This window comes from Tasmannia lanceolata, unplaced genomic scaffold, assembly GCF_043159265.1.
Source record: "Tasmannia lanceolata isolate RefF3 unplaced genomic scaffold, GAP_Taslan_0.1 ptg000048l, whole genome shotgun sequence".
Lineage (NCBI taxonomy): Eukaryota > Viridiplantae > Streptophyta > Magnoliopsida > Canellales > Winteraceae > Tasmannia > Tasmannia lanceolata.
In genome coordinates, this window is record NW_027518725.1 from 3,843,106 (window position 1) to 3,855,000 (window position 11,895).

General features: G+C 37.3%; 1 protein-coding gene across 1 annotated transcript in view; it reads left to right on the plus strand.

The window, feature by feature from the left end:
- The first annotated feature begins 182 nt into the window (after positions 1 to 182).
- EMB2763 (ribonuclease II family protein) overlaps positions 183 to 11,895 on the plus strand; it is a 28,367-nt gene continuing 16,654 nt past the window's right edge. Inside the window, exons 1-11 of the mRNA XM_077375021.1 lie at positions 183 to 366; positions 484 to 621; positions 1,141 to 1,298; positions 2,186 to 2,241; positions 6,629 to 6,751; positions 6,916 to 7,046; positions 7,525 to 7,765; positions 7,894 to 8,050; positions 10,134 to 10,374; positions 10,860 to 11,016; positions 11,172 to 11,240. Of these exons, the coding sequence (XP_077231136.1) occupies positions 313 to 366; positions 484 to 621; positions 1,141 to 1,298; positions 2,186 to 2,241; positions 6,629 to 6,751; positions 6,916 to 7,046; positions 7,525 to 7,765; positions 7,894 to 8,050; positions 10,134 to 10,374; positions 10,860 to 11,016; positions 11,172 to 11,240 (1,525 nt within the window). The 5' untranslated portion in view covers positions 183 to 312. The remainder of the gene's footprint in view (positions 367 to 483; positions 622 to 1,140; positions 1,299 to 2,185; positions 2,242 to 6,628; positions 6,752 to 6,915; positions 7,047 to 7,524; positions 7,766 to 7,893; positions 8,051 to 10,133; positions 10,375 to 10,859; positions 11,017 to 11,171; positions 11,241 to 11,895) is intronic.

Here is an 11,895-nt window from a genome sequence, read left to right on the forward strand (position 1 = left end):
ATTTACATTGTGGCCCACCAAATGGACGGTTTGGATCATCCTATGGTGTGGGCTGTACACTCCATTTTGAAAAATAGGGGGTGAATATTTGAATAGAAGGGTGAATTTAGCACTTCCCATTATGAATTAATGACCACTCCTTTTATACCATAAGGGGGCCTTAGCCAGGAAGAAAAGGGGGCGAATAATTCAAGTAACGGCAACCTAAATGGCACTTCTGCGGTTCTGCCCTAAGTTCGTAGAACGGTGACCGCCAAAATAATCTGATTTAATTGCCGACGGCAAAATTCTCACGTACGAAACCACACAAAGATGTTGCAGAGCAAATCCTTCGTTCGCAAAACAAAGCAAGGCAAAGTAATCAAGGTCAGTCCCTCGCTACTCCTTACTCATTTCAAAAACCGTAACCCTAACCCTAATTTCATTCTCTCTATCCAATTCAATTGCCGAGGGTTTTAACTCCCTTTTTTCCCCCTTCTTTAGGTTGTGAGAGAACACTATCTTAGAGACGATATTTACTGTGGAGCTTCAATATGCAAAACTTGTGATTCTTCAGTCGCTAGATTGAGCTCCTCTGCATCACAGATTCTTATTGTTGATACCAACGTGGTACTCAATCAGGTATCTTCTCATTCTTTATTATTTTTGCTTACCTCAGTACAAGTTTGAGATTTTATTAGGTGTATAATTGGCCATAACACTAATAAACAAGGAGGGAGGGAGGGAGGGAGGGAGGGAGAGAGAGAGAGAGAGGCAACCGGGCCTACTAACGGTTTTTTAATTCAAGAGGAACCATACCTCTCCTGAAACACAAGTCTCTGTTCTAGTTGCAAATTCTCTACATTTCCATTTCCATTGCAATACGACTACTTAAATACTAGCACAAAGGTAGATACACATCGCCCACGTACAAGACACGTCATCAACAACCAACACCCACAACCCTAAAACATATAACCCTTAGCCACATAATAACTGTATTCTAACTAACCCCTATACACCGCTAACATGCACATATCAAACACGCACAAATCTAAAATGCATAATCTTACAATAAGTACTCTGTATCTACATCATATACAACATAACATGTACCTACCAGTTTTTTTTTTTTAATTATTTTATTTTACGAGTTTCCAGATTGATTTGCTTGAGAATCCGGCAATCGATGACGTCGTTGTGCTGTCTGTGGTTCTTGAAGAGGTGAAAAATAAGAACCTTGCAGTTTACAACAGGGTTAGAGCTCTTTGTGGCAATTCTCTGCGGAAGTTCTTTGTTTTCTCCAATGAACATCACAAGTAAGTTTGTTTATTTTTAATTATTTTAAGTTCTTTTTCTTTCTAATATTTTTTCTGTAAGTTTTCATGATTGCAGTTATGGATTTTTTTTTTGGAATGGTATTGCAGTTATGGAAATTGTGTATGGAACTATTTGAATGGGATTCTTATAGGATGGATGCTATGAGCGGGCAAAATAACAAGTTGGGCCCTCTTGGTTAATGATCCAAGCCATTTATTTTCTAGGCCTCTTGATATGGATGTGCCATTGAGCAAAATCCAACCTCGTTAGATGATTCTAACCCTCCAATTTGAGGTGGCTTTCTCTATGAATGCAAACCGTTTTCTTCTTATCGCCTATTTAGTGGCAACGAATTGGAGGGTTAGCATCATTCAATGGAGGTGGATTTTGGTCCATGGCCCATTCATAGCGAGAGACCTTGAAAATAAATGACATGGGCCATTGGGGAAGTGGCCTCAACTTGGAAAAATATGCGTATCCATCATATAGGAACCCGTTTCATTGATGGTTTGGCATTTGCTTTTTCCAAATGCCTTCACTCTCTGTTGGCATTGTGTTAATTTTTTTGCCCGAACTCATGTGTTTATAGTTTATATTTTATATTTGCATCAATTTAGGATATGTAACGTTTCATTCAAAATCCTATTCTGTAAATTATATTCATTTTTTTTGGGATTAATTGCACATTTGTTTGAAACATATTTGGAAACTAATGAAAGGTTTCGGTTTGTGGGGATTTTGCCTGAGGAGAAAATGATTGTGGTTATTTTGAGATGTTGACATTGTTCTTTTTCTTCATCTCTTGCTTCTTTTTTGGCATTTGTTGTCATTGATGTTACAACCTTTCTTACTTTTTTGAAATTTGTGTTTCTTTGTTCTGTCTTAGGGATACATATATTAAAGCCATGGTTGGGGAAAGCCCAAATGACCGGAATGATAGAGGTATTCTCTTTGCCTGCTTTCATGCTTGTCTTCATTTTCTTGAATACAAATATATATTATTTATGAGAAGTTAAACACTATACCAAGAAAAAGAGCATAACAAAAGATGGAGGGGTGCACATATAGGAAATTAAATAAGAAAGTGGGCTATTAGAATATAGATGACTCAACTTCCACGATGTGGTTTTGCAAGATGTTCAGTGGAGGAATTTTCTTTTCTATGGGGTTAGGGGTTTCTGGAGATGGAAAACTATCCAACTTTCTAGAATTTCTTTTAGTTGTTGTGAAATTTGAAGATTAGAAGTCAAATATATGACTAAGGCATTGCCTTGAATCCGTAGGTGACTGAGATAAGGAATTGAAAGAATAAGGCGGAATAAGAGTCTTACCTTCATCTTTTATAAAATACACTGTTTAATAACTTCCCGCAAACCATTCAAAAAACAAAAAAAAAAACCTTCTCGCATCAATCTTTGACTCGCTTGAGTCAACTCCCTTTTACCTTGGCCAAGTTCCGTCCAATTTTTCCCTACCAAGTCAATTATAACCCTGTTGACTCACCCTAGTTTATGAATAATTGTCCATGTCAACCATAAATCATTGTCTTGTTCGAGTTGACTCCGTTTTATCATGGCCGAGTTCTTGTCACTCGTAGTTTTGAATCATCGGTATTATCAGATGCTTGCAACGGAGATTGTTAAACGGCATGCTGTCTTCAGTGGCTATGATTACTCACTTAGGTACTACCTCAAAATTCTCAACTATGGTTTCTTTTGTTACATTCATCAGAATATAGTGTTACTGAGTAGTCAGGAGGAAGACAATATTTCTCTATTCCGTTGGTCTATTTCGTCATTACAGATGATACTCAAAGGACATTCATTATTGTGGTTGATGCTCAAAGGACATTGAGTTGAGACATTGAAAAAGTTCTGAAAAGTTGTTGTGTCAGGCTGGCTGGTGGGGGGCGCCGGGGGGGTAGGCAAGTCAATTTCATGATTTTCCATACTGTTATTTTTAAAGCTCAATACAGAGAGGATGGTGTTTGTCAAAGAAGCAATCAATTTGTGGTTTTCTAATTTGTCAGAAACCTGGCTAAATCTTCAATTTTGGGTGTGAAATTGGAAAAGGAGTTGGCCAAGGATATAGTGAGTGTATCGGGTTGCAGTTGGGGTAAGCTTCCTTGTTCCTTCTCAGGCCTCCCTCCCTCCCTATATTGTAAATCCTTCAAAATCGCTTTGAGATCCGATGGTGGAGCATTTCAAGAAGAAGTAAGGCTTATGGAGAGAGAATCGCTTTGAGATCATATGGCAGAGCATTTTAAGTAGAAGTAAGGCTTATGGTAGGAAGGGATGGCCTCTGTGAAGCCGACTGACAGGGATCAGATTAAAACAACAACAAAAAATACAAGACAGGGATGAATAGGCAGGCCCAAACTCTTCTTTCGAGGTACGATGATGAGGAGGGGCCCACCCTTCACTAGGTCGCGTTATACATTGAAGATCGTAAAAAATAAGACACTGCGGCTGGGCTGTTTGTGCAATATAGTCCACCCAAGAAAGCCCACATCCTTCCAAGAATAATTAGTGCCCAATTCACATGAGGCGTACACAAGGGATGATAGTTTAGTTGACGTTATCTACTTTCTTAGCAGTTAGCTATTTCTGAAGTTATATATTATCTCTATGATAGTTGGATAAGTTATGTTATTTTATTTTCATTTGGACTGCTAGTTGATGGAGCTGAAGTGGTTTGGGTTAGAGTTGAAGTAGTTTGAGTTGACCAGGCGTCTATGGGAGGCGAGGAGTTGTTTTATGCAACGAATTTTGTTTTAAGGATCGTAAATCAATGATGATTTTGAAAAGCCGTTGCGGCAAGCAAACTTTCCATTGTGAGTGTGTGATGCCTAGTGAAATCACTGAAGTGATTCTAGTATTGTCTTCTCTGTACTCACCGTTTCTATACTCACTGTTAAAGGTATTTTCTTTGCAATCTTCATTCTATTTCCTTAACCATCTAGAACAACATTTGAATAGATTTTTGTGCTCCTTCCCTTTGGTTCTGCATCAATTTTGGCATCGGAACTAGGTTAGATGACTACTCGGTATGGCAGAATTATAAGGGGAAGAATGACTGATAATCACTAATAGAGGAACTACTGTTTAAGCTTGCCGAAAAGTTAGAAATTTTGGAGACTCAAATGGAAGACTTGAGAAGCCAAAGAACAGCCCCTGATTTGGAAGGAGTAGTAGCTTCTGAATTGGGAGAATTTAGTGTGCATGAGGAGGGCTTGGATGATTCAGTCCACAAAGGTGGATGAGGACGGCGAAGTGTCTCACCGCCTAGGACCATTTCTAGGGCTGCACATTTCAAATACTATATGCCACAAGCTACTACAGGTGAGCTGGTTCGTGGGATACTTGAACGAGACAGGTTTGAACCCATGGACCCCAATGGGAGATATCACCAAGATGATAAGAGTAGATATTTCTGATTTTGGTGGTATTAGAGCTTGAGGTGTGCTAGATTGAAACTAGTGCGCCATGCTTAACTGTGGTAGAGGAATGCTTAACAAAGATTTCAGAAGTTGGGGCGACCACCTATAATTCTTTGGGATGAGTGCATACCCAGTTGAAGGACAAATATTTGAGTCGAGATTTCCAGTATAGACTTACCAAATGATTGCCTTCAAGCAAGGAAACATGACACTTAGGGAGCATATGTAGAAATTTGCATAGTTACTATTCGATGTGATAGTTCTGAATATGAAAGGCAATCTTTCCTGTTTCAAGAATGGTTTAAGAGCTGAAATTCATCGTAGGTTGCTACTTTGCGAGTTTTATGATATAGTTGATGTGTTCCACATGACATTGCGGGCGAAAGAGAGCATGAGGCAGCCACCTCATAGGAGGTTTAATTCTCAATCTGGGGAGATACCAGCTAGGAGGTTAACTGACGCAAACCGTACAACACCTTATGCTCAAACTGGGTCATTTTGCTTACAAGTGCCCTACCATAAATCTCCAAGTGGGAATTGGGGATGATGTGGATACTCCGCTTGAAGATGTTGAGTGTGAGCATGTGCCAGGTGAAAATACTGATGAAGGACTTATGAAAAAGTTGACACCTCACTGGCCAGTTTAGTGAGGCGTCTTTTGAAAAGCCATTGCAGAAAGCAAATTTGCCATTGTGGAGGTGTAAGACCTTCATCTAGGTGTGATGCCTAGAGAAGTAGAGAAATCACTACAATGATTCTAGCATTGTCTTCTCTTTATTCACCATTAAATGTAGGCTGGTGGCACAGAGTTTCCCAAGTGGTCTGAGGTTGGCGAGGGTTGCAGGAATGTGGGTGCTAGAGGACCTTTTGTGGGTGCCTTGGTGGCAACATTAGACACCAGGAGTGTTCAAAGGCGCTTGGGACTCTATAATTTGTTTGGGTGCTTTGGTTTGACAATTGCCAGAAAATTTACAGACTTGCAAAAATACTGTGGCCTTGGAGCGGCTGGGTTGGCTCTATAAAGTGGAGTTTTCAAGACACCAGATGGGCACTGGTGAAAACTATTAACAGGTGACACAATGCATGGCATTGTTTGTATGAAAGTGACGGATGCTATTCTGTTATTTGTTCCTTGTGCTTGTGGAAAGTAATTATGATTCGTGCAAGTTAATAGATTTTCGTTTGTTAGTTCAAGATCTGATCTTTTATAGCGTCTAGCATTGGGTTTTAGTGCCTCCAAAATTGAGGGCTTTAGTATTGTACAGTTAACCTGGCTAGTCAGCCCTTCATTAGAATTGATCCATAGGATATCAGGGTATTCTGTTGCGGGTTTGACCATGTCCTACGATCTGGTTGGTTTCAGAGTTGGTTGAGCTTCCTTTGGTTATTCTCATCAGAGAGTTTTATGACTTATTTTTTGACAGTAAAAAAACTGATACTGTTAGTGGAAAATGGAACGCCATGACTCTAGTATGCTTTTGGTATTAAATAGTGAACCTGCACCCACAGCGTGTTGGTTATGGCCTTGATCAGCCAATTATTGCATTTTTAACTATCATATATACTTTGAGGTTTACTTTTAGTAACATGTTCATTAGATTAATATCATTCAACAAAATGTTCATTAGATTATTGTGATGGTATCATCATTTGCCATTGATTAATTATAATGCCTTTATAAGCGAGTGATCCAATGCTGGGGGATTCTTGTACAACATCCTTGCATCTACATCACCTGATCACCGAGTTGGCTGCCTAGTATTAAGTAATAAAATAGGGGCATAAATCTTACTACTAGAATTTCCATACGTTTCTGAGCTCTCAATCTGTATAATTGTGATACCCTCTTATAGATATCCATCACCTAACATCTTAAAATTGGTTATCTAGCAATTCGTATGGCTGCACGATGGTATCAAAGTCATTTGGGTGGCAATATGCGGGTCTTGCTTATTACTAATGATAAGGAAAATAAGAGAAAGGCCACTGAGGAGGGCATTTCTGCTGAGACAGGTATGCTTATCCATACTAATCATCTTTCTTGAACTCATCCATTGAACCCATCATTGGAAGAAACGTTCTTTTTAAGATCCTCCTAATTGATTTGTTGTTAGGATTTTTACGTTCACATTCCGTTATAGGCAAAGCTCACTGATGGACTAATGTTCTGATTTCAGTTGAATCATATGTGAAATCACTTGGTCAACCAGCTTTGCTAGACTTGGTTGTTAATTCAACTTCAGAGGATGTACTTATGGCGGGCGTTGAAGATCTGAGGCCTTCAAAGAAGAAAGTCATTTATATTGAGGTACATCCGACTCGTAGTGAAAGTTACCTCTATGTTGTTGATTATGATTGCAAGATATTATGTTTGCAGTTGATGCTATGTCACAAATATCTATTATATTTTCAAAATATCGCATTTTTATCCCTGCATTTTGATAACACGACAAAATCCCGAAATAATCCTGAGATTTAAAAAATATAGCAATATTTTCATATTTATCATAAAATACTGCAATATTATCATGATATTATCCTAATATTTTTACGATATTTTTATTATATATATATATATATTAAATAATTTTTTTTTTATTGTCTTTCCCGATATAAACCCCCCCCCCCCCCCGGGCCACCAACAACACACACACACCCCAGCCAAATAAAATAATACGTCCTGAGATTTTCCCTTGCATGAGAATGATATTTGTGACATAGGTTGATAGGAAAGCATTTATTTGGCCTCCTTTCAACATTATTTGCTTTTCCACTTTTTGATGCAGCACAAGCCTCTATCAGAGATAACTGCCGGTCTGCATCGTGGAATTTACCACCAAGGAAAACTTCGAGTCAATCGTTACAATCCGTTTGAGGCATATGTAGGAAGTGAAAGCATTGGTGATGAAATAATAATTTATGGTCGTGGTAATATGAATAGGGCTTTTGATGGTGACATTGTTGCAGTGGAGCTCTTGCCTCAAGATCAGTGGCAGGAGGGGAAATCCCTGATTATAGCAGATGATGGTATGATATAATCCTTCTCGAGGTCTAATTTAATGGGTTGATAACTATTTAAAATAAATAAATTAAGGGGTTCATATTTATACCAGTAAGTTGAAGACGCTTCCTTTAAATTCTGTATTTCCTTTCAGAGGATGAGGAGGAAGAAGGTGTTCATTTAGTTCCAAGCAGTGCCGATGATGCTCCTAGGAATACAAATCTAGCACAAGGTGCAGGTGGAGCTGTGAATCCCATTACATGTCGCCCATCAGGGCGTGTTGTTGGTATTATAAAACGCAATTGGCACCCGTAAGTCAATTAGAAATGATGGTTGCTCTTGGAGTATTTACATGTTTCCTTGTGATTAAGTTAATTTGAATTTGGTTATATGGAAACTACACTCTTATTGTAGTTAATATTTCTAATTCTTTGTAATAGTGTTTTTTTCATACCATTGCTTAGAAGATTATCAAAAGAGAGTTTTTATATGATGCCCAACCGTGAGATTTACAAGGGCTAGGTGGGGCATCATATAAAATCTCATTAAAAGATGATTTCAAGCTAGGCACTTTTGTTTTCATCAGTTATCTTCAGAATCCCAGCTTCTCAATTTGTCTGTTCTCATCATTCTGTTGGTTTGTGTGTAGCATGCTTAAGAAAATTAAGCAGATAGGCCCTTGAGAATGTTTACTAATTAGAGTTAACAAGTACTTGCTTTGGTTGTCTCCTTGTTCTATTTAAATATGAGCTGCCTTTATATGCATTTGCTTTGGTACTCTCAAGAAACTGCTTCTAGATGAAACCTCATTCATCCCAGCATTTTGTGTCTGATGCAATCATTCTGTTAGGAATCCACCAAAAGTAGAAAACGTTATAGAGAATTTAACAAGCACACAAGTAATCCAATAGGATCTTTATAAACAATGCTAGAGGGATAAGACACAATGCATACGATCAAATAGGGAAAAACATCTTAAACCTCTTGCTTAATCGTAGCCATTAGTATATGATCATTCAGCCTTTAGATTAACCTAAATAACCCAGTTTATTGCCATAAAAAACAAAAAATAAACCTAGTTTCTGTATTAGAGCAGTCCAAAGTCCACACTAAAAATAAAAAGTGTATTATTTTATGTTACCACCAAAGCAAAAGTAAATACCTTTTCTCTAATTGAAAATTTTCATACTAATTTTCTCTATATTTACTTTCTAAACTTTCCTAAAATCTAAAGTTGCCTTGAGCAAATAAAGCCCCACAGACACCTATTTTAGATCTTATAAACTTTCCAAATTGGAATGATTCCAAGTTCGTGAGAAATGCTATTCATATTTTTTTCTTTTCACAGGGCACATCAAAACATACAAAAGTCACCTGTTTTGATCTTATAAACTTTCCAACTTGGAACGATTCCAAGTTCATTGAAAATGCTTTTCACGTGTTGTTTTCACAGGGCACGTCAAAACATAATTAAAATTTATGTAATTTTAAAACCACCAGAATCATCATAAATTGTAATGTAGTTTCATTTATGCCTTGTCTATCTGTTGATTGAGTAATAAAGCACCAGTTCTTAGCAGAATATATATTTTAACAGTAACTTTAATACCACAAAACGCAAATTCCTGACTTTTGGTTACTTCCTTGACCCTTTCATTCAGTTTGCCTAAAAATATTCCTGCAACCACGATCAGCAGGCTGTTCACAACACCATACATCAAGGAAAGATACTGGGTCTACCAGATCTGCATCCGATTTTCCTAAGAAAATGTCAAAATCTCCACCCATTCACCCATAAGCTCTAACTTCCTCTATTTCTTTTGTTCACAGGTTTGCACTTTTCCGTTAATTTTTCCTTTGTCAGTCTAAAAACTGCATTTGTGGACCCATTCTTTGGCAGTGCCCAACATTCATATTTGCGCTGGAACATGACACCTATCTGGAAAGAACTGCAATCACCAGAGAGAGACTACATATTTTTTCCTTTCCTCTCGAGGACAGGCTTAATTTTATCTTAATATTTTGAACTTGAACTAGTGATTGTGCTGTCAGTTAATAACATGGTGTTTCATTTATGCCTCATCTATCAGTTGATTGCGTAATAAAGACCTTTTTCTTGCAACTTGTATTGGTTTTTTTTTTTTGCTTGTATTTTCACCGTAAGTTGATAATACACTGTTTTCATTTCTTCACAATTGAATATCAGGTATCAACTTTTTTTTTTGAAGTGGTTACTACCAACTTTCAACTGTTTTTAAGATATCTTTTTTTATAGGCTGTTTTAAAATATGTCATGTAGTGTCCAGAATTTTCTTCTGCCAGAAAAGTTACCGCCATGTTTTTTCTATCATAATGGTTGTTTCGTCTTATACAAGCCAACTTGATTCTATGCAGTTACTGTGGGTCTTTGGAGCCCATGCCTATGCCTGCAGGTAACGGCGGTATTGCCCATGCTTTATTTGTCTCCAAAGATCGCAGAATTCCTAAGATTCGGATTCAAACCCGTCAGCTTGGGAATCTTCTAGACATGAGAATTATTGTTGCTGTTGATTCTTGGGATTGTTTATCCAGATATCCATCTGGTCATTATGTGCGAACCATAGGAGAAATTGGTGACAGAGATACCGAAAGTGAGGCAAGTTCACATGGGCTTAGCCTTCTCTTCTCTTTTAAAAGAAAGGAACTATTACTTTTAAGTGCCACAACATTTTATTTATTCCCTCTCTTTCAGGTGGCCTAGAATCTTAGATCTGTTTCGTTTTCAATTGATTTTCCGATTCCTGTCTTATTTAGCATAAATTTGCGATTGACGATTCACAAGGTAGTTCAGTGCATGGATTTACATTTCGGCCGACATACCGAAATTTCGGATTTCGGTTGGGACCGAAACTGAAATCACCAAAATCCGAAATTTCGGCCAGAGTCCCAAATTTTGGCCGAAATTTCGGGTAAATGTGATTTTTAAGTGTTTTTCCAAAATTTCAGTACATTAATGAAATTTGCTTTTTTTTTACCGAATTTCAGCCGAAATTTCGGTTTCGGCTATGTACGAAACCGAAAACAAAATTTAAATCCTTGGTTCAGTGTTGTTTGATTGGAAGCATCATTGTGCAACTACAGGTTGTGCTGATTGAGAATGACATTGATTCCGGACCATTTTCTGCACAAGTTTTGGCTTGCTTGCCACCCTTACCCTGGACTTTGTCTGCTGAGGACTTAGCAAATCCTATTAGACAGGATTTGCGTGATTTGCGAGTCTTTAGCGTGGATCCACCAGGTATGTAAGTTGTCATGTACGTAGGTTTTAAGATTTCTATGGTGGTTAATTTTTTTTTTTTTTTTGAGTAGTTCTATGGTGGTTAATTATCTTGGTAGTTATTTGTACACTATCCAATATGCTATCACAAATAGTGATAATTATGATTGGTGCAGGTTGCAAGGATATTGATGATGCATTGCACTGCACGGCTCTTCCAAATGGAAATTTTGAAGTGGGAGTCCGTATCCTCCAACCCCTTTGTTTTTTTATGTACAAATGGCCTTAGTAACTAGAAAAAAAAATGTTTTAATGAAGCTTCACTTGTGCTAGACAATGTCTTAAGATGAATCTGTCCAAAGATATGCTGATCACTCAAAAGTTAATATTAATATTTTGATACATGGCTTTCTAATTGAACCTCTTTAAAGTGATAATGTTAATATTTTGATACATGACTTTCTAATTGAACCTCTTTAAAGTGATAATGTTAATATTTTGATCCATGGCTTTCTAATTGAACCTCTAGGACTTGGTTTGAGTTAAGACAGTAACCAATTTTTTTCAAAACTTGAGGAAAACTTGATTGTGTACTTGTAAAACTGGTTTGAGTTTTTTTTTTTTTTTTCTTAAATCAAATTTTAAGAACTATTCTCAATTGAGTTTTTTTTTTTTAACTTGATTGAGTAGTAACAAATTTAATCTACTCTATTAATTTACAACTTGAGAAACAAGTTTGAGAAATGGAGAAAAGTCTCCTTCAACCTCATTCACCACTTTTGAGATTATGAATGAAACCTTTTCCTTTTTCTTGAAAGAGAGTTTTTTACTTGATTTTTGCCCAGCCATCAATTAAGGATGTTTTACCTAGGGTGGGCCGTAGGGCATCTGATTTTCACT